Source organism: Phytophthora ramorum, assembly GCF_020800215.1.
Source record: "Phytophthora ramorum isolate Pr-102 chromosome Unknown Phyram_PR-102_s0022, whole genome shotgun sequence".
In the NCBI taxonomy this organism is placed as follows: domain Eukaryota; phylum Oomycota; class Peronosporomycetes; order Peronosporales; family Peronosporaceae; genus Phytophthora; species Phytophthora ramorum.
The window spans coordinates 135,437-154,058 of NW_027150668.1; the positions used below are offsets into that span (position 1 = coordinate 135,437).

The 18,622-nt window shown below is 53.7% G+C and overlaps 6 protein-coding genes across 6 annotated transcripts; 3 read left to right on the forward strand and 3 right to left on the reverse strand.

Annotated features, from left to right (window-relative positions):
* Positions 1-63: 63 nt before the first annotated feature.
* On the reverse strand, positions 64-3,386 carry KRP23_14636 (Diphthamide biosynthesis protein 3; the record flags this gene model as incomplete). Its single annotated transcript, XM_067885480.1, has 6 exons — positions 64-296; positions 560-1,885; positions 2,840-2,878; positions 2,961-3,063; positions 3,159-3,275; positions 3,360-3,386. The coding sequence occupies 6 exons, from the start codon at positions 3,384-3,386 to the stop codon at positions 64-66; spliced, it is 1,845 nt and encodes a 614-aa protein (XP_067737145.1).
* Positions 3,387-10,870: 7,484 nt separating this feature from the next.
* Positions 10,871-11,941, reverse strand: KRP23_14637 (Calmodulin-lysine N-methyltransferase; the record flags this gene model as incomplete). Its single annotated transcript, XM_067885481.1, has 1 exon — positions 10,871-11,941. The coding sequence occupies one exon, from the start codon at positions 11,939-11,941 to the stop codon at positions 10,871-10,873; it is 1,071 nt and encodes a 356-aa protein (XP_067737146.1).
* Positions 11,942-12,127: 186 nt separating this feature from the next.
* KRP23_14638 (26S proteasome non-ATPase regulatory subunit 4-like protein) lies at positions 12,128-13,514 on the forward strand (the record flags this gene model as incomplete). Its single annotated transcript, XM_067885482.1, has 5 exons — positions 12,128-12,153; positions 12,273-12,419; positions 12,484-12,718; positions 12,784-13,050; positions 13,122-13,514. The coding sequence occupies 5 exons, from the start codon at positions 12,128-12,130 to the stop codon at positions 13,512-13,514; spliced, it is 1,068 nt and encodes a 355-aa protein (XP_067737147.1).
* A 580-nt stretch (positions 13,515-14,094) lies between these two features.
* KRP23_14639 (Serine/threonine-protein kinase Sgk1) lies at positions 14,095-15,720 on the forward strand (the record flags this gene model as incomplete). The annotated part of the gene is made up of 1 exon (XM_067885483.1): positions 14,095-15,720. One exon carries the CDS (start codon positions 14,095-14,097, stop codon positions 15,718-15,720), a length of 1,626 nt encoding a protein of 541 aa, XP_067737148.1.
* A 128-nt stretch (positions 15,721-15,848) lies between these two features.
* On the reverse strand, positions 15,849-17,938 carry KRP23_14640 (Ubiquitin carboxyl-terminal hydrolase MINDY-1; the record flags this gene model as incomplete). The annotated part of the gene is made up of 5 exons (XM_067885484.1): positions 15,849-16,691; positions 16,761-17,318; positions 17,380-17,479; positions 17,547-17,659; positions 17,717-17,938. The coding sequence occupies 5 exons, from the start codon at positions 17,936-17,938 to the stop codon at positions 15,849-15,851; spliced, it is 1,836 nt and encodes a 611-aa protein (XP_067737149.1).
* A 176-nt stretch (positions 17,939-18,114) lies between these two features.
* Positions 18,115-18,529, forward strand: KRP23_14641 (uncharacterized protein; the record flags this gene model as incomplete). The annotated part of the gene is made up of 2 exons (XM_067885485.1): positions 18,115-18,292; positions 18,366-18,529. 2 exons carry the CDS (start codon positions 18,115-18,117, stop codon positions 18,527-18,529), a joined length of 342 nt encoding a protein of 113 aa, XP_067737150.1.
* Between the last annotated feature and the right edge of the window lie 93 nt (positions 18,530-18,622).

The following is an 18,622-nucleotide window of genomic DNA, read 5'->3' on the forward strand; positions in this document are numbered from 1 at the left end:
TCTAGGCAAAAAGGGAGCACCTCAATGCTCATGTTACACGAAGTTGCTGTGCATCGGCTCTGATTACTCCTCCTCCTTTAGTTCTGGTAGGCTTTCCTCATCGTAAATGACGCGGATGGTCAACGAGCAGCTCGGGCACGTGGCGATGTCCTCGCCGTCGTAAAGCTCCTCCAGGTCGATGCAGAAGCGGTCGCCGCACGGACACGGGTAGTAGTACACCTGCTCCTCCGCGTCAAACTCCATGTCCTCGATCTCCACTTCGTCGTACACGGCCGCCATCTTGTCCGGTCCCTTGCCTGCCAGCCACGAATTGTCGTGTGCTCCCTGTGAAAACGGATATACTTGGTAATTGTAAAGGTAAATGTACTGAAATAGCTACCTCATGGAAGTTGAAGGGCAACATTGTGAATGCAGCATAGCATTTTAGTAGTATTCAATTAGTAGTATTCAACCTTGGTTTTTCATCCGTCAGTCGCTGCTAGCGAGGAGATCAGCGGTTAGTTGGTTTTACCAAATAAGCGAGTCAAGAAGCCCGAGCTGACGCCGGCGTCGGCGGCACCTGTCGATGCTTCAGTGACGAAACCCGCAGTGCCCATTGCTGCTTCGCCCAGCTGGGTCCTGCGTCGACCACCGCCACGGATCGGCCGGATCACACCGTCGCCACCGTAGATGGACCCGCCACGAAGAGTCTTGATCACACCCGAGTCGGTGCTTCCCATGGCAGCGACGAGAGCAGCGTTCGTGTGGTTCAGCTGCGCCTCAAAGTGCGAGCGCTGTGCGCCACGGAAGTCTGCGATCTGGTCACGGAGATGCGTGAGCTCCTCCACGTGCTTCTCGGCTTGCGCCCGCATGTTGCCGGCCATGATGCGGTTGTTCGCCTCCACCTGCTTGATGCGCTCGTCGCGCAGTGCCAACTTCTTCTTGGCCTCGGACAGCTCCAGTTCCAGGGACGCATACTTACGCAGTAACTGTCGGTGGACAGCAACGAGCTGCTCGAGCTTCTGTTGGATGGAGCGCATGTGCTGCCGCTCGCGCGCCGACATGCCACTGGAGCTGCTACTGCTGCCAGTCGGCGAGGAGGGTGTTGAACCGCCCTCGCCAGTCGAAGCACCAGCACGATCAGCCTGCGCTTCAAGGTCCCGGATCTGGGCCACCTTGCGCTCCACGTCCTCCTGCAGACGGGCTTTTTCGTGGTCCGTCGTGTGCTTCAATGCAAGGTACTCCTTCTCGTACTCTCTCAGCTCTCCTTCTAGTGCTGCATACTTGGCCTTCAGGTCGAGGTACTGCTGTGACTCTGTGCCGTCTGTGCTCTCCTTGTCTCCTTCATCACCAGATTTCTGCTCACCCTCTGCAGCACCTTCACCGGCCGTATTTTGAAGCTTCTCTTCTGTTGACTGCTGGTCCGCATGGGCAATCTTTTCAGCAGCAGCCGCCAACTTCCCACCACCAACTTGAGCTGGCGTATCTTGCAGTAGTGCGTCATACTCACTCTGCAGCGTCTCCGCGTGAATCAGGAGTTCCTTGTGGTCGAAGTTGAGCCTATCGAAGTCGGTGCGCACCTCAGAGTAAAGAGTCTCGCGCTGGCGGATCTTCTCTTCCAGGGTCTTCTCCTGCAATTCCTTTACTCGCTGCAGTTCTTCAGACAGCACGCGTTGTGTCTCTAGCGCCTGGATGTGGTCTTCTAACTTAGCTGTGAGCATGCGGATCTCCTCACCACGCCGCATCGATTCTTGTTTCTCATCCATCAATTCTTCTTCGAGTTCTGTCACCTTCTCCTGGAGTTCGGCCAGCGCACGACCTGCACGAGCCGAGGGCGAAGGTGGAGATACCGCGGTCGTAGCATCCGACAAGTCCAGCTCAATGTCAACGGCGCCGACGCTGGTGCCTGCGTTTTCATCCCTTTCTGCTGGTTGGGGTTCATTCGAGACTGAGATACCTGCAATACCAGCTAGATCTCCTTCCCCATCAGGCATTTCCCGTCCTGCAAGCCGAGCTTCAAGCGCGATGATATGCGTCTGTTGCTTGGCAATTTTCTTTTCGGCTGCAGCCAATAGTGCTTCGTACTCTGCGACACTGCGCTGCTCATTGACCACGGCCTTGTTCTTGATCGACTTCGCTCGCATACCAAACCGCAACGTAGAAACGGTTTCCGACGCATTGAAGCTGCTTGGGGAAACGTTGATAATAAGATTTGTGCGTGAGTTGCCACCGAGCGATTCCTGCAGCACTCGGGTCAGTTTACTGTCGCGGTACGGCACGTGGGTTATATGCGAGTCTGTCAGCGCATTAATGACCATGCCCAACGCTGACAGTGACTTGTTAATCGTCTTGGCCTCTTCAAGCTGCCGTCCTGTTGCGCCAGTCTTGCGCACCATTTCGGAACCGGCAAGATCGACCAGATACAATTTACCGGCCTTCGTAGCCTGGTTCTCGAGGTTGCGCTGGAACAGTGTCACCATGAAGACGCTGTGGCTTCGCGAACTCCCCTCGTTCATTCCAGTCGCTGCCACTGCGCGGTTAGCAGCGCCCGCCCGCATAGCAGCCAGCAGCTCTTCGTCGCTGGTCACACACATCTCCGTCATGCCCTCCACAAAAATACCGCGCTGTGCATCTTCGCGGACCTGGAGATTCACCTTGGACTTGTACGGATCCAGTAGATCACGGATGCGTTCCATGTAAATCTCAATGTAGCTCACTTTCACAATGAACTCCATGTTCTCATCTGCCGCCATGACGTTGTTGAAGATCTCGGTTGCGGTGCGGGGGATGATGCCCCGCAGCTCCTCGTGGTCAATGTTGGCTCCCTCCATCGTGTACGTCTTACCCGACGACGTCTGACCGTAAGCGAAGACGGTAGCGTTGTATCCGTCCATGATATCTGGCCGCAGCAAACAGCAACAAATCAGTCAGCAACTGCAGCTAGCTTACCAGCTAGGTAGGTGCTTGGATCGAGGCTGTACCTTGGACAACTGGGAGCGCCACGCTCTCAAACACGGACTTCTGGCCGTCCTCCTCTCCGAAAACATGGTCGAACGTGAACTTCTGCGGAGTTCCATCGCTAGTCTGCAAAATACGCAACATTCCGGCGTTAAAGTGAGCTTTCCGCGCCATTCCCTTCCCCTCTGTCTTGCGCAATACAGTAGCGTGCAGCCCCGCACCTTCACTTCGATGCTGTTGTCCTCCGTGAAGACGCAGCGCTGGGCGCTGGCCATCGTGAGCTCATTGGCGTTCTGCGGGCGTACGCGGCAGCAAACGCGCACGTTGCCCATTTCATGCTGCAGGAAGGATCCATGTTAGAGACCCCAATTCAGGAGGACACGCATGCATGCAGTCAACCAAGGTAGGTAGGGGACACGCACGTTGGGGCCGGACGACGGACGCGCCATCTTGCCGCTCCGGGAGTTTCTTTGCCTGCCTTGCAGTCAAGGTACCTTGCCCAGATTTTCGGCACAGGAATGGGCCCACTTGCCCACTTTCGCCTGCGAGATTTGATATCGTCGACAAATTTGATAGCCACAACGTTTGCCAAACCTGTGGAAACAAATGTTTGGTGGCATACATTTTCAAAGGTTTTGGCAAAAACGTTTGCCATAGACTATATTTTTTCACAGGTTTTGGCAAATTATTTGATCAATTCTTACAGGCGAATTTATCCATTCAAAAACGAATTTAGTGGTATTAAACGAACTTAGTGATAAAATACGACCAGGGAACCCATGAGGGCTAGGCGGCGAGTTGGATCGTGGGCTGCCCAAATAATGTTTTGGCTGCCGTTTAAATGGCTCGGAAAGTCGGAAAGTGGGCAATTCACACTCCAGTGGAGGACGATTTGCCCACTTGCCGAAAAATCTTGAGAGTGAATCGTGCCACAACATAGCCCGTCGACCTAGCGCTAATTAAATTACCGTTGTTGTATTGTAAAATACGCCTTGAAAACAACGTTTACAACGCCCCCGCCCCGACCAGTCAGTGGCGGGAAATCATTCCAGAACGCCGCCCCCCCTCCCTCCCCCGTAGCCGACGTGCACCGCTCGGCCGCTCTTGATCGCTTCGACGCCTCCCGGCGCAGATCAAGCTGCAGCGACTGTGGACCACTGTGGCTCCTCTTCACCTCGCTGTACTAAAAAAATGGGTCCACGAAAGCGCAGGCTTATCACTGAACCCGACGAATCAGCTTATGAAGACGAACAGGAAGGGGAAAGCGAGGAGATTACACCTCGTCAGACCGTTTCCAAGCCCAGCCTGCAAGGAGAAATGTACGAGTCCTGGACGGCGTTCGAAACCGCGTTCGCAGCCTACTCTAAAGCAACATTTCAGGTAAAAGAAAAGTATGTCCACTGTCGTGTTGCGCTGGTGGTGGCCTACTACTTTGCTACATTTTCAAATGGTAGACATTCTCGAAGAGAACATCGACAACCCGCTCGGCTCGAAACAAGGGCATCAAGGACGGCTACGCAAAAAGAAACAAAGAAACCCCGGAATATGAGCTTTTCCTGGACGAGTCATTCCCTTATTATCTCGTTTCCTATGAGTGCACTCATGCTGGCAAACACCGAAATCGTGGAATGGGTAAGCGCCCTCGCCACACGATTCGTTCAATCGATTGCAAGGCCAAGGTACAGCTTATTCTCATTTGGTTGTTCATCAATTCTTACCTAATGAGTGACCTTTGGTGTTGCCTTCTAGCTTAACGTGTTGCTGCAACGTGAAGGGGATCGTTACTTTATGAAGGTTTCGCTACACCATTCCACGCACAACCATCGTTCAGGGAGAGACGAATACGTTAACCTATCCGAGAACCGTATGCAGCTCCCCAAAGCCGATGTTGCAAACGTTGACATGCTTCGCAAGGTCGACGTCTCCAGGGAAAAGATTTTGAAGTATATCTGGGATCACACTGACTGCGAGCCCAACATGGTGGACGTTCACAATCTGTTGGCCAAGCTGAAGCGAAAGGAGGAAGCCGGGACGACTTTGTCTGAGCGAGTATCAGAAACTCTGGATCGGTTTTGCGAGAATGACCAACTCGCTGTTGCTCATGTGGATATCGATCGCCAGGCCAATGAGGTACATTATCTGCGACTAGAGCTCAATTGACTTAGTACTAATCTGTTATATCGGCGCTGTAGTACATCGCACGTTGCATATCTATCCAGACATCGCATATGCGCGCCGTATTCGATGCTTTTCCGGAAGTTCTCCTGGTGGATGCCACACACGATACAAACGCATCAAGGTACAAGCTTTTTTCATTCATGGTGCACGATGCTTTTGGTCGCGGACAGCACGTACAGGTATGTAAATCCGCCGGTGTGCATGACATCTTAGATGTACTGTGTTTATAGCTGGAGTGCTGCATGAGCAATATTGTGACGTATTTATACCATATTGTGGTATCTTGTACACTGGCTTGTGGTATATTGTGTCATCTTGTGTGTTCTGTCTAACGTGACTCTGTGCATGTTGTGTATGTTGGTGGGGTGTCTATCAGCATGCTCTTCTCACAGACGAGCGCTCTGATACACTACGCCATGCGCTTAAGCGATTCAAGCTTGTGAATCCTTCCTGGGTGGAAATACGCTGCGTTATGGTGGATAAAGATTTCACTGAGATTGGTGTGTTCACTTCAGAACTACCCGAAGCTCGGATTTTACTCTGCCAATTTCATGCCATCAAGTACATCCAAGAGCGTGTGAGCAAGACAGAGTACGGTCTCGATGCTGTACAGCGCTCGCGATTGAAACCGGTTGCAAGTTTGATTGTACGAGCTGAGTCAGAGCAGGTCTATGACGGTTGCATTGAATTCATGAAGCAAGTTCTCCACGTGCCTGAGTCAGAAGATGGAGTTATTTTGGACGCTCCGCCATTCTGGGCGTACTTCATGCAGAATTGGCACGCTTGTCGCTCTATGTGGTGTTCTTATCTTAGAGATAACGTCGTTCACCTGGGGAACACTACGAACAATCGATTGGAATCCTCCTGGCAAAAAATCAAGACCGTTGTTGACCGAGACGTGGAACTTGATGAAACTATAACCAGCTTGATATGGTGGGCAAAAGTAAAGCAAAAGGAGTTCACCACCGAATTAGGCCGCGTCGGGTACGTGTTTGATGCCGTAAATCAGACAACTCCCGAACTGTCCAATCTGGCTCAAACTGTGAGTAAGCACGCGTTTGGCATCATCAAGGACCAGTATGACGTCGCCGCTAATGGAACTGCCTACTATGACATACGAGACGATGGTGACGATATTTTTGTACTCTCGAGTGACGCCACAACTTGTAAGGTGGACGCATCGACATGGAGTTCGTATTGCATGTTAGGGCAAACTCGAAAGCTGCCGTGTCGACATCTCATGTATTTGCGGAAGGTGCAGCGCTTTAAGTGCATCATTCCGTTTGGCTACATCGCAGACAGATGGCTTCTCAACTCGCCTTCCATGATCAGTCAGTTCCGTACAAAGGAGGTAGACGTAACCGGGTATTCAGAAGGCGAGTTCACTGTGATTAACAGATCGCGTCCGAAGTCCCAGACAGACAAGTACAAAGAGGCCATGGTGAGTGCCAAGCGGTTTGCCGAGATATTGAGTACGTACGGAACCCCACAATTCAGCAAAGCCCTCTCGTTGATCGATGGATTTGTGCTTGCACTGGAGACGTGCAACATGCGAGCCTTGGAACGCGCTTTCCATGCGGCGACAGAAGTACAAAATAATACTCCAGACGGGGCACAACACGTGTTCCCACAGCCGCAGCATTATCTACAACATGAGCCACAACATGAACCACAACAATCACAACATGAGCCACAACATGGACCACAACATGAGCCACAACATGGACCACAACATGAACCACAACATGAATCACAACATGAACCACAACATGAGCAACACGAGCTGAATCGAACAGACTCATCTAGTGGAAGTGGTGGCTGCGTTGAAAGACCCAACGAAGAGTCAGACAATGATGAAGTCATAACGATTATCGACGATAGCGGGAGTGAACCAGAACCTACAGTACGGGCTGATCCATCGAGTGCGAGTGAACCCATTACTTGTGATAGTAAAAGAGGACGAAAACGCCTTCAAATGTGGACAATAAGCAAAACAGTGAGACCTCCCGGTCGACCGCGCCAAACATTACGGCAGCGACAATTTGCAAGGAAGCAAAAGTTTGATTCAATTAAAGCTTTGTGTCAACAAAGCAAAGCATCGTTTGCGGATAAAGACAACACTCTCGCGGAGTTGGAGATTCGATTGAACGGTCCTGTTACCTATCACAACTTGTCCGCTTTCGCAAACAAATTTACCGTTGTGTCGCGCATTCCTACTGTGGAGGAGGCCCCACACCTGTGTGTTGCAGTCCCAGTCGCAAATTCTGTTAGTGTTCGGAGAAACGCAGAGCTGTGCAAAGTTATTCTTCCGCGCGAGTGGGCAATGAAGAGTATTCAGTTGATGTCAGCATGCCGACAGTCCTACCGTTCTCAACACGGCGGTGAACTAGCTGATTCTGAAATACTTCTCAAGTTCCAGCGGGGCCGAGCATCGTTGTTCCCTAAAATAACTGGAAACTACATACAATCTATGCGGGTGTGGTTTTCGTGTAAGCAAAGCTTTGCGTGGATTGAAGAAGCTATGAACTGGATTCGACAAATCGATGTCAACGAAGCCCAAATGGGATCATTATTTGGTCTTGACGAAATGATCAATGCTGAGGAGGTGTGTACTTGCCTGCAGCATATCAACATCATGGATGAAGAAGAGTTTGCGGTACTAAATCTAGTCTACAACTCCGAGCTGGATGACGTTTGTATGACTGCAGCTATAGCCGTAATCTGCGCAGATGCCGACAGCAGACCAAAGGAGATGAAGACCAATGTATTTACGACACATCTGATGGCCATGCTCACTGATAGCGAGAGGATGAACTGGCTTATGGAGAATGCCGTGGTCAAAGAGGCCGAAGACAAAATAGTGGGGACGGTGTGGATCGACCAGAACCACTGGTGTGGTCTTTGCATTAGTGTGAAGACATACACGTATACTGTCATGGATCCGCGCAACAATAAGGATACCATCACGGCGGTAGACAAATTGTTCAAAGGATCGTTCCTCCCCCTTTTGAAGCAAGACAAGCGGTGGAGACGAGATGTGAGCCGGTACTTCCAGCAGGAAGATGGAACAAGCTGCGGCGTGTTAGTGTTAGCTTTCATCGAAAGTTTCGTCTTTCAGACATACGACCTCCCTTCGGATTCTAATCTGCTTAGATTCCGTTATCTACTGAAGCTCCTACTTGCGTAGCGCGTAGCTGAAATATAGGAGCTCGAGAAATATCCCTTTGCGTTCATCCGTATGACCACTCGTACGAGATCTTCGCCGTATTCCATTTGTACAAGTAAAGCGCAATTGAGATTTGTGGGCGAAACACAAACTAACGCTTCGCCTGCTAAGCTGAAAATAACGGGTGCTGTTGTTTATACGTGGGCATGAATTCGGGTTTAGTACGAGTAATATTGTGTGTATTGTGGCAACATTGTTCCAATTGCACAAGATGGACCGAGAACCGGCTCTCTATGTTGTGGCAGTATTCTCTGCCAAAAATCTTCTGCCCAAATAATGTTTTTGCTGTTTTAACTGGCCCGGAATGTTTTAATTGGCTCGGAAATCGCAAAGTGGGCAACTTCATGAAATTTAACCAATCAATGGCTCACAAACCTCCGATCCTCCACGTTGCTGTTTAAATGGCTCGGAAAGTTTCAAAGTGGGCAAATTATCCTGCAGTGTAGGATAAGTTGCCCACTTTGCGACGCTCCGAGCCATTTAAACAGCAGCGCGGAGGATCGGACTTTCCGAGCCATTATTATTTCAAGCAACTTTAGTCGGTGTCAATAGACGCGTAGGATTTTTTGCCCCGGGCGGCCATAGTTTACAGGTACATAACTATTGCCACCCTCCAGGTGGTGTCAATACACGCGGAGGATTTTTTGCCCACTTTCGGATTTTGCTGTATTAATTGGCTCGGAAAGTCGCAAAGTGGGCAACTTATCCTGCAGTGTAGGATAAGTTGCCCACTTTGCGACTTTCCGAGCCATTCAAACAGCAACGTGGAGGATCGGACTTTCCGAGCCAGCAATTGGCGGATCGGAGGTCTGTCTCCAGGAGAATGTGGTCCCCCCTCCCGTCGGAGAAATGCCACTTGCCAACGCCGTCCGCGACTAAACCCCATCAGAGAAGTGTCAAAGCTTCGCAAGCGATACCACAAAAAGGGGAGAGAGATATTGCCCAGTACTGCATCAAAGCACGGGACACGCCCGCAGCACGGGATCGACGCCATCGTCCATGCCCAGCCCAAACAAGTACGAGTCAAAAGTTCAGGTAAACCCTGTCGGTGGACCCCCATGCGTTTCGTTGGTGGAAATGCTTTGAAACGAGGTCTTAAAGCATCAAAACACGCACACAATCGCTCAAGGACATTGCAAAGATGATGATGAGGGGTCGACCGTCGAGTATTTTGGCAGGACATACTGTGTAGTAGACTACAAACTACCAACTTGTAGACTACTGGTTTTCTCGCGACGAAGGTGCTCATCGATCTGCTCGACGGCGCAGAGATCTCGGTGGGATATCGCTTATGTTCATCTTGACGCATCCTGAACTGACCGAAGCGATCATCCGTGCCTCCCAGCGTGTCACGGTTCGTGTTCTCGTTGATCGGCCACAAAATCTCCGAGAAAAGCTCAGCAATGATAAAAAAAAAAAACTGATCGAAAACGGGGTCAACGTTCAATTTTTTTTTCAAACGCAGGCCCCAGACTCATGCACTGGAAGATAGCGATTATATCGACGGAGACGTATTGGAAAGCTTTGCAATTGGAGTGTGGGAGGAATGACGATGAATTGGGAGCAGACTTATTGTATTGCGCGGTCCTACTTGTTGGAGCACACACCGCTCCATATTGAGTTTGACCAGCACAATGTGGTCTGTTGCCCTGCAAAACAACTGGAAAGTTAAGATAGATACCCGCGGCCATTTTCATCTGTAGCGTCAAGCGATGGTGAAAGCAGTGCCGCAGCGGGTACTCCGGCCTGGCAGTTTGTTTGACAAGGCACGGGCAACTACAGCACGGTCGCGTTCGATGGAGTCCGCCACGCAGAGTCATTTGAGACGCGCACGGCTCAGGCGCGCCTTGATCCGATCAAGCGCGAGTTCGAGCTGCTCTGGGAAGAAGGACAAGAGGCGCGGCTCAATGCGATCAAACCGCTGCGGCTTGATGCCGGTGCTCAGCCAAGCAACTCGCAGTCTGCGAGAGACGTTGCTGCTGCCACTCGCAGCCAGCGTTCATTCAGGACTGTAGAGCACTTCTCGGGCCAGCGTTGTTACCCTCGATGGACGACAGGGACACGAACTCCTGTCAAAACCCGAGGTGGGGAGGCAACCACAATTGCAGCAGTGCTGGACGCCCCCATCACGATCGGCCGTTATATCTACACTTTTGGTGCTTGGACTTACAGACGAACGCAGTGCATGTAGCCCAACCGCTGTTCTGCAGTGCATGTAGCCCAATCACAGCAGTGCTTGTACAGCCCAGCCCTCTGAGCCTCTTTCGCAGCTGAACACTCGCTAATAGCGCTTGGATGGTGGTGGAGTCGGCTCTTCACCGACGACACCGACTACGAGCGTCTCGTAGCTATGCCTACGTCGGAAAGACTCATCAATAAAAGCTAGCCATTTTACGTATGCTTTGCTGTGGCTTAGAAAGATGCGCGTGCGGTGATGGAGCGAAGTATCAAGACCAGCCAGGACGGCTTAGTGCCGATGCGGACAGTGGAAAAAGTGTATCGCGGCCAGGCCGCCTACAAAGAGCTACATTACCAAGAAGGAGTCGCAGATCGGCGATTGGCGGCTGTATCGCCTAGAGTGAGCGTTAGGAGAACGGGGAAGTGCACGTCGGGCACGTAATCTGGTCGAGTCTGCTGGTACTGGGCGTGTTTGCGCACGATTTCGGGGTCGTACGACTCGGAGCGGTGGACGGTGAAGCCTTGATGCTCGGCGATGACGCAGAAGCGCTCCATGGAGCCGTTGCGGCTCGGCTGCAAGAGCAGACAGCGTCCTGAGCCACGACGCAGCAGACCCTTGATGGTGTGTGCGAGGTCTTCGTGGAATTCCTCAAAGAACAGACAGTCGCTGGCGAACACGAGGTCGAAATGCTGCTGCAGGTCCTCGCGCAGAGTGACGTTGCGGTCCCAGCGCAGCAGCTCCGCCGCGATGTCGGTGCCATGGGTGCGGCTTGAGAACGCGTTCTTCATCTTGTTCTCTTCAACGCACAGCTGCAGGTTCTTGATGGAGAGTGGGTTGCCGTCTGTCACCACGACACGCTCCAAGTCCGTTGTTGCACAAGCCAGCAGTCCGAGACTGGCCAACCCCGCCATGCCGCTGCCCAGTTCGCAGCAAGAGATGGGCAGTGGAGCGCCATCCTCGCTGCCTCGCCGCTGCACCTGTGAGAACACGCCACTGGAAAGCATGTAGGACAGCAGGATCTGCTCGGACGGCCACGTGCGGATGTTGCCAGTGTTGTCCACGCCCTCGTTCACCTTGTGGCTCAGCAGCTCCGCAATGGACACACGCTTCACGTCCTTGCGCTTCTCATGCACGTAAACTGTCGCCGATAGTCGTCCTGTATGCTTATTAGAAGCTGCTGACAAGTCGTAGGCCATCCACGCAAAGTTTTCTTGTGCCGGCGAGCGGATCTGCACTTGCGCAGTGTCAACAGGTCGCGCTAGGTACAGCGGGAAGAATTCGGTGGCGATGGAAGACGCAGTGGCCGATCCAGTTGCATCTGCTGGAGAAGATGGAGGTCCGCTGCTCGTGGAGCGCAGCAACGCGTTGCGCAGCACCCGCCAGTGGCGCTTCGTCTTGTCCGACTGCGTCGACGACGCCATGCTTGTCAATTCCGGTACAGTTTTAGAGCACACAAGAGGACTACTTACGCGTTACTTATCCCACTTCAGAAAGTACACAGCACAGAAAACGGATGTAGATGGACACTGTCACTCTTCTGACACCCCCGTTTCAGGAACGCCGATCTTCTTCACTTTCAGAGCGCAAAAGCCCCCAGCAAGGTCAAGATGCCGCTCGAATCGACGATGATATGGTGCGTCTACAGAGTTGCTTCCTCCTCCGTTGCACTTGCATACGGAGCCCCTCTCCTTTTCGCAGCTAAGCTCGTAATTCTCACCTGTGAACTCTCTTTTCCCACCGTTTTACGTAAAGTTTGGACAACTCGGAGTGGATGCGCAATGGCGACTACATTCCCTCGCGTCTGGAGGCGCAGCACGACGCCGCCAACCTGCTGTGCGGAACTAAGACGCAGGCCAATCCGGAGAGCACTGTGGGCGTGCTGGCCATGGCCGGCAAGAGGTAGGAGATGCTCCATTTGACGCTCCCAATTGACCGCAGACGCCTGACTCTCCGACGCTCGCAGTATTCAGGTGCTGGCGTCTCCCACCGACAACATGGGTACACTGCTGAGCGCCATCCACCGCGTGCAGATCGGGGGCTCCATGAAGCTGGCCAACGCCATCCAGGTGGCGCAGCTGGCGCTCAAGCACCGAAGCAACAAGACTGGCGGCCAGCGCGTGGTGGTATTTATCGGCTCGCCCATTGAGGAGGACGAGAAGCAGCTCACCAAGATCGGCAAGCTGCTCAAGAAGAACAACGTGCGTGCAGGAGCAGGCAACGAATTGTCGTGGCTGGGTGTTAAACTGTGGCTTAATGACTGCAGATTGCTGTGGACGTGGTGAGCATGGGCGATTTGGACGCCAACGCCGCCAAGCTGCAGGCCTTCGTGGACGCAGCTAGCAGCAGCAACAACAGCCACCTGGTGACGGTGCCGGCGGGCGTGCTGCCCTCGGACGTGTTGGTGTCCTCGCCGGTGCTGCATGGAGACGATGGTGCCGCAGCGGCTGCTGCCAGCAGTGGCGGCGGCGGTAACGATGCGTTCTCTGAGTACGGCGGTGTGGACCCGAGCATGGACCCCGAATTGGCGCTCGTACGAAGTCTTGATGTAAATAACGGGAAAAGGCTAGAACTAACTGTTTCGCACGTGGCTCTGTTGTCTAGGCCCTCCGTGTATCCATGGAAGAGGAGCGCGCACGCCAGGAGGCTGCCCAGAAACGCGCGGCTGAAGCGGAATCCGCTGCTGCTCCTGCCGCAGCCCCCACCCCAGAGCCTGCCGGATCCGCGACTGAAGCCGCAGCATCGCAAGCGGAGCCCAAGCAACCAGCACAGACGTCAGTGGCCGCGACTGCAGCAGCTGCGACCACGTCGTCGCCTCCTCCGGCACCGGCACCGGCATCGAACTTGCCGTTCATGGACCCCAAGTTCGTCAACTCGCTGCTGTCAGGCTTGCCTGGCGTGGACCCGAACGACCCGAAGATCCAGGCCGCCATGGCGCAGATGGCTAAGAAGGACGATAAGAAGGATGGCGACGAGGAAAAGAAGGAGGACAAGTAGAAGACTGCGTGCGCTGGCGTGCGCCTAGCGTACCCGAGGTCAATCTCACAAGCGTAACTCGACAACACCGTGTCCCCCTCCCCCCGATCTTTTGTCCGCCATAAGATGTGACGTGGGCCTAACCTTATTGACTAACACTGTTCCCGTGATCACTGTGGATGGTTTTAGAACTGATGGAGTATTCTCACTCAAGTCCTTCAGGTCCTGGTCGCGTTCGCGTGGTATCGTTGGTACTTTTGCGAAACGCTTTGAGCGTTGAAGCTGCTGCCTCTTTTGCCGTTCTGGGCTGGTTGGACGGGCGTTATGCTGCTAACCGTTTTCTGGTTTTCTTTAGCACCGCTCGTCCCAAGCCAGCACTCGCTATTCATAGTTGCTGACCATTGAGTGAAGCACCTGGCAAGACTCGTGTCTATCTCCGTCACTTGGCAATTGGCAATAGCTGCCTGACCCCATCGGTCGATTGATCCATCGGGTGCTGCGCTTCCTTCGTCCGACAGAAGGTTCACTTTGCTATTGCTCCGCAGTCGCTGCAAGAGAGACTCCTTCGGTTTTGACTCTGTAAGCGGCAAACCCAAGCATCATGGTGCTGCTCTTCCAGCGCAAGGACTCGGTGCTGAGCGATGAGTCGAAGCGGTTTCTCAACTCGCTGCCCTCGACGTTCATCAACCTGTTCCGCAAGCGCCGGCAGCTGCTGCCTGTGTGGAGCTCGCACAAGTACTGCGCCATGATCAAGTCGACGTTCCTGGTCTACTACCGAGCTACCAAGCCGGAGGACGCCGGGGTTCCGGGGTTCTGGCAGCAGCACACGCTCAAATATCTGAACCTGCAGAACTGCAAGATCAAGCTCATCGATGACGATTCTGCCGGATACGTGTTCTGCATCACGCCCGAGTCGGGCAAAGGCTCCATTTACTTCGCTGCCGACACGGAAAAGGACCGCGCCAAGTTCGCGTGCCAGGCTGCAGCGGTGCAGCACCGCATGCCGGCGTTGAGCGAGTTCACAACGCTCAAACTGCTCGGCCGGGGCCACTACGGACGAGTGATTTTGTCGTCGTACGCTGCGGACCGGCAGTTGTACGCCATCAAGGAGATGAAGTTGGGTCAGGTGAAGGCAAAGGTGGTGTTTGCCGAGCGTGCTGTCATGGAGTGGGTAGGAGATCACCCGTTCGTGATGGGGTTGGACTACGCGCTGGCTCGAGGGCGGTCCGTGTTCCTCATTTCCAAGTTCATGCAGGGCGGAGACCTCTTCCTGCACATGCAAAACAGCGGAGGCAGTTTTAAGGAAGATGCAGTGCGCTTTTACGCCGCGGAGCTGTTGTTGGCGCTCGAGCACATGCACAACATGTGCATTTTGCACCGAGACATCAAACCCGAGAACGTGCTGCTGGATAGCGAGGGGCACATCAAGTTGGCGGACATGGGTCTCGCGAAGCGGTTGGAGTCGCGAACCGGACGCACCAAGACAATGTGCGGCACCGACACATACCTGCCGCCGGAGATGGTGGGCCGCTATCCTGGCGGCCACGGTCTACCTGTCGACTTGTGGCAGTTTGGTTGCATCCTTTTCGAGTTGCGTGCCGGGTACCCTCCATTCTACCTACCCCAGTCCAGCCAGAAGAGCACGCACCAGCGAATCTTGTACCAGCCTGTGCGCTATCCGAATAACATGTCGCCCGAACTCAAGAGCTTGCTGGTGGCGCTGCTTGAAAAGCGCCAGGAAGACCGACTCGGCTATCGTGGAGGAATCGCAGACATCAAAGCGCACGAGTTTTTCGCTGGAGTCAATTGGGACCAGGTCCTCAAGCGTCAGCTCGAGCCACCTCTCGTGCCGGGCCCTCCTGGTGACAGCCTTGTCGCCAACTTTGACCCGCACTTCACAGAGCAGCCTCATACAATCTACGCGCCGGAAGAGCTCGCAAGCTGCTTCGAACGCGACTTTGCTGGCTTTGACTACGTTCGTCCGCTGAATCCAGGAGCAAGCGGCGCTCGCTCATCGATGATCTCTTGTGCTAAGATGTCGTCGGCGTCAACCACGTCCAGCCGTTCGAGCATCAAGGACATCAGCGAGGATATCGAGTCCAGCGCATCGCCTGCCAACCAAACAAGCGGAAACGAGCAATCGAGCACTTTCGAAGACGACAACCCGGAGATGGAGGTGGACTTGGAGGTCGAGCTAGAGACTGAATCGGTTCGAATCAAGATCTGAGTTTCCTGGTGAGGACTGTACGATGATAAGGGAGACATAAGTATTTATCTATAATCCTTGAGCGATGTGTTGTACTTGTACTTGTTTGCACGCAAGGCCTTGGAAGCACCATGATCGTAATGAGGTGCTCACGAGATTGTGCAGTCACCGCCATCCGACGTCTTCCGCCGTTGTCCACTGCGGTTTTGTTGCTGCTGCTGCAATTGCTGCTGACGAAGTCGCTCTTGCTCCATTTGGTACTGCTGAGTCCGTGCATCAACTTGTCGCTTTTGCTCCTGGTAGTAGCGCTCAGCCTGTCGCTGGGCCTCCAGTTCTTCCTCTGAGATCACCATTTGCCCATCGAGAGTTACGGGAATGAAATCGTTCTCGCTTGTGCCACGAGCGCGGTCAGTGTCCTGGCCATTACTTTCATTTCGCATCCTTTCGTCGTCACCGTCCTCCACGTCTTGATCGTAGCCATCGCCGCCAGCTTCTTTAGTGCTAACGTCACGATCAGATCCGATAGGCTGTAGGTGGCGAGGAGAAATACGAGGTGATACACGCTTATTACCACGCCCTCGTTCTTCCTCTTCCCGCTGAATCTTCAGCGCCAGCAGGTAGTCCGGGTCAAGACTTTCCTCGCCCCCTTCGGTCGATTCTCCGAACAGTCCGCTGCTTGGCATTGTGTGCTCGGGGTCCCGAGTATCCCCACTGTTGGTCGTGTGCTGCTGACCTGTTGTGTTGGGCGAAACACATCCAGTGAGGCTCAGCGCTCTAGCTTTCTGCAATTCTGCCTCCTCTTCTTGATCTGTCTCCCGCTGCTGCTGCTGCTGCGTCAGGATACTCTCCTGTTGCTCGGAGGAAGTCACGGGCCGAAACTGGGAGTCAAGATACTCCGTATCGCCATCAATCTCGTTCAGCAGCTCCCACACAACGCTGGGCTCGTCGAGGTACCCTGCGTCGGTGACTAGAAGATACAACGCACCTTCAAACTAAGGTGCAGGTACAGGGGCACAGCGTTAGAGAGGCAACTAATCGAGTGGAGTCCTCTCTATCCGTACCTTGAGGAGCGTGGAGAAGTGATTGTTGCGGAAGAAAACGCAGAGCTGGCGCTCTCGGACCCCTTCATGCAGCTTCACCAGTCCGTAGTAGGTGAGCTGGCTAGCCGTCGAGTTGAAAAAATCCTCCAGCACTGGACCCTCCTCCAATAGTGTGGTGGCTGTGTCAAGTGCGTCGGCATCGCTGATGTGGCGCTCTTTCATCATGGTCTGCACTGTTTGCTGCGACGGACTCTTCTTCGGAGACGTCATGGACGTAGTCGAGTTCGGTGACCCAGCCACTCCCGAGGGAAATGCAGCCACGCTGTTGACATCGATTGACAGGTTTTGGAAGCCAGTCATCTGCGTCGCTAGTGGGGGCGGAAGAGAAGCAGCTGCAGGCTTCACCTCCTCCTCTTCTCCTTCCTGTCCTGTTGGAATATCTGACAAAGACTCCGCATCTGTCTCCTTTTCCGTCTCCAACGCCGCTTTCTCATTGACTTCTTCCGTCATGAGAACACCTCGGAAATCCACCAGGCGCTCGATCAGCTCGTTGTAGGACTTGTTCCCGACTACTTTCATCTACACAGTGCAACACGTCAGAATCAAGTAGAACCGACCCTCACCGTCTTTATCTGCTCACCGTTGAGTCGTCCTGATCGTCCAGCAGCCAGCCGTGCACCAGTACAATGTCCAGCATGTCGAAGGCCGCACACGCCACCGTATACTCAAAGTCCGTGATGCTGCAGTCAACCAACAACCTGTCAATGTCTCTTCATCCTCTTCTCCCACCTCCTCCCTGCAACTCACTTGTGGAAGCGGACGTTCACGTCCAGCCCCACCAAGAGACTGGGCAGCAGCTCGGCCACGTCCTTGAGCGTCTTCTCCTGCGTCAGTCGCTGCAACTCGCTGGCACTGCTCAGCTGCAGTACACAACCGTCAGTCTCTCTCTCCCCAGCCAATCAAGGGGTGCCTCTCACCGGCGGATTCGTGTCCAGCAGTCGGCGGTGGACGAGACGCATGAGGTTCTGAGCGCTCACGAAGCCTGGGGCCTCCACGACCCCTTCGAGCGTTAGCTGCCCCCGTAGCAGCAGAACATTAGCGATGGCCAGCAGCGGACACGGCCCGTTGGCGTTCTGGCACACGTAGCGCAGGGGCTTCCCCAGGAACTGCGACGGCTTGACGGCGTAGGCTTCGTCCATGACGTCGGCTCACGCGAGCAGTCCTTCTTCTGATTAGGCCTGCTGGATTTTCAGCTCAAGCTTGAAGGTTTAGCTTGAAACTATGATTGAGACTAGATATGTAGTTTAAATTGATGTATTTACAAATAGAGCCACATCTAGTGCATGCGATTGGTGGATGCTCTAGATTCGACATCATGGACGGCAAGGAGGTGGCGCGCGAGCGGCCGCAGCTGCACGACCCGCATGTGCCGCGCTTCCCCGTGATCTACAGAGAGCCGACCTTCCAGCAGGTGCGCGACAACGTGAGCCAGGCAGATTTGATCCAGAGCGCAGCTGTGGGCGTCGTGTCCTTCCCGCTCGGATACGTCGTCGGTGCGTGGAGCCATTACAGTAAACCAGGAGGCGTCCGTGTCCCTAACTTGTTGCTCGTTTCTTGCTGCTGCAGCTCGCCAGTTGGACCGCAGCTTGGCGCGCCCGGGAATGTGGTTCACGGGCATCATCGGCACGTTGGGCGGCGCTATGTTGGCGTATCAGAACTCGTCGCTGCGTCTGCAGGGATTTGGCCGCAACGACGAGGAGGTGGCGCGTTATCTGCAGAAGAAGGAGTGAATACAACAAATCAATGAAAGAAAACCCTTTTTGCCTGACTGCAGTTCCGCTCCTGTGTGTGTGTTCTTAGTAACTCTTATTTGCAACCCAGTA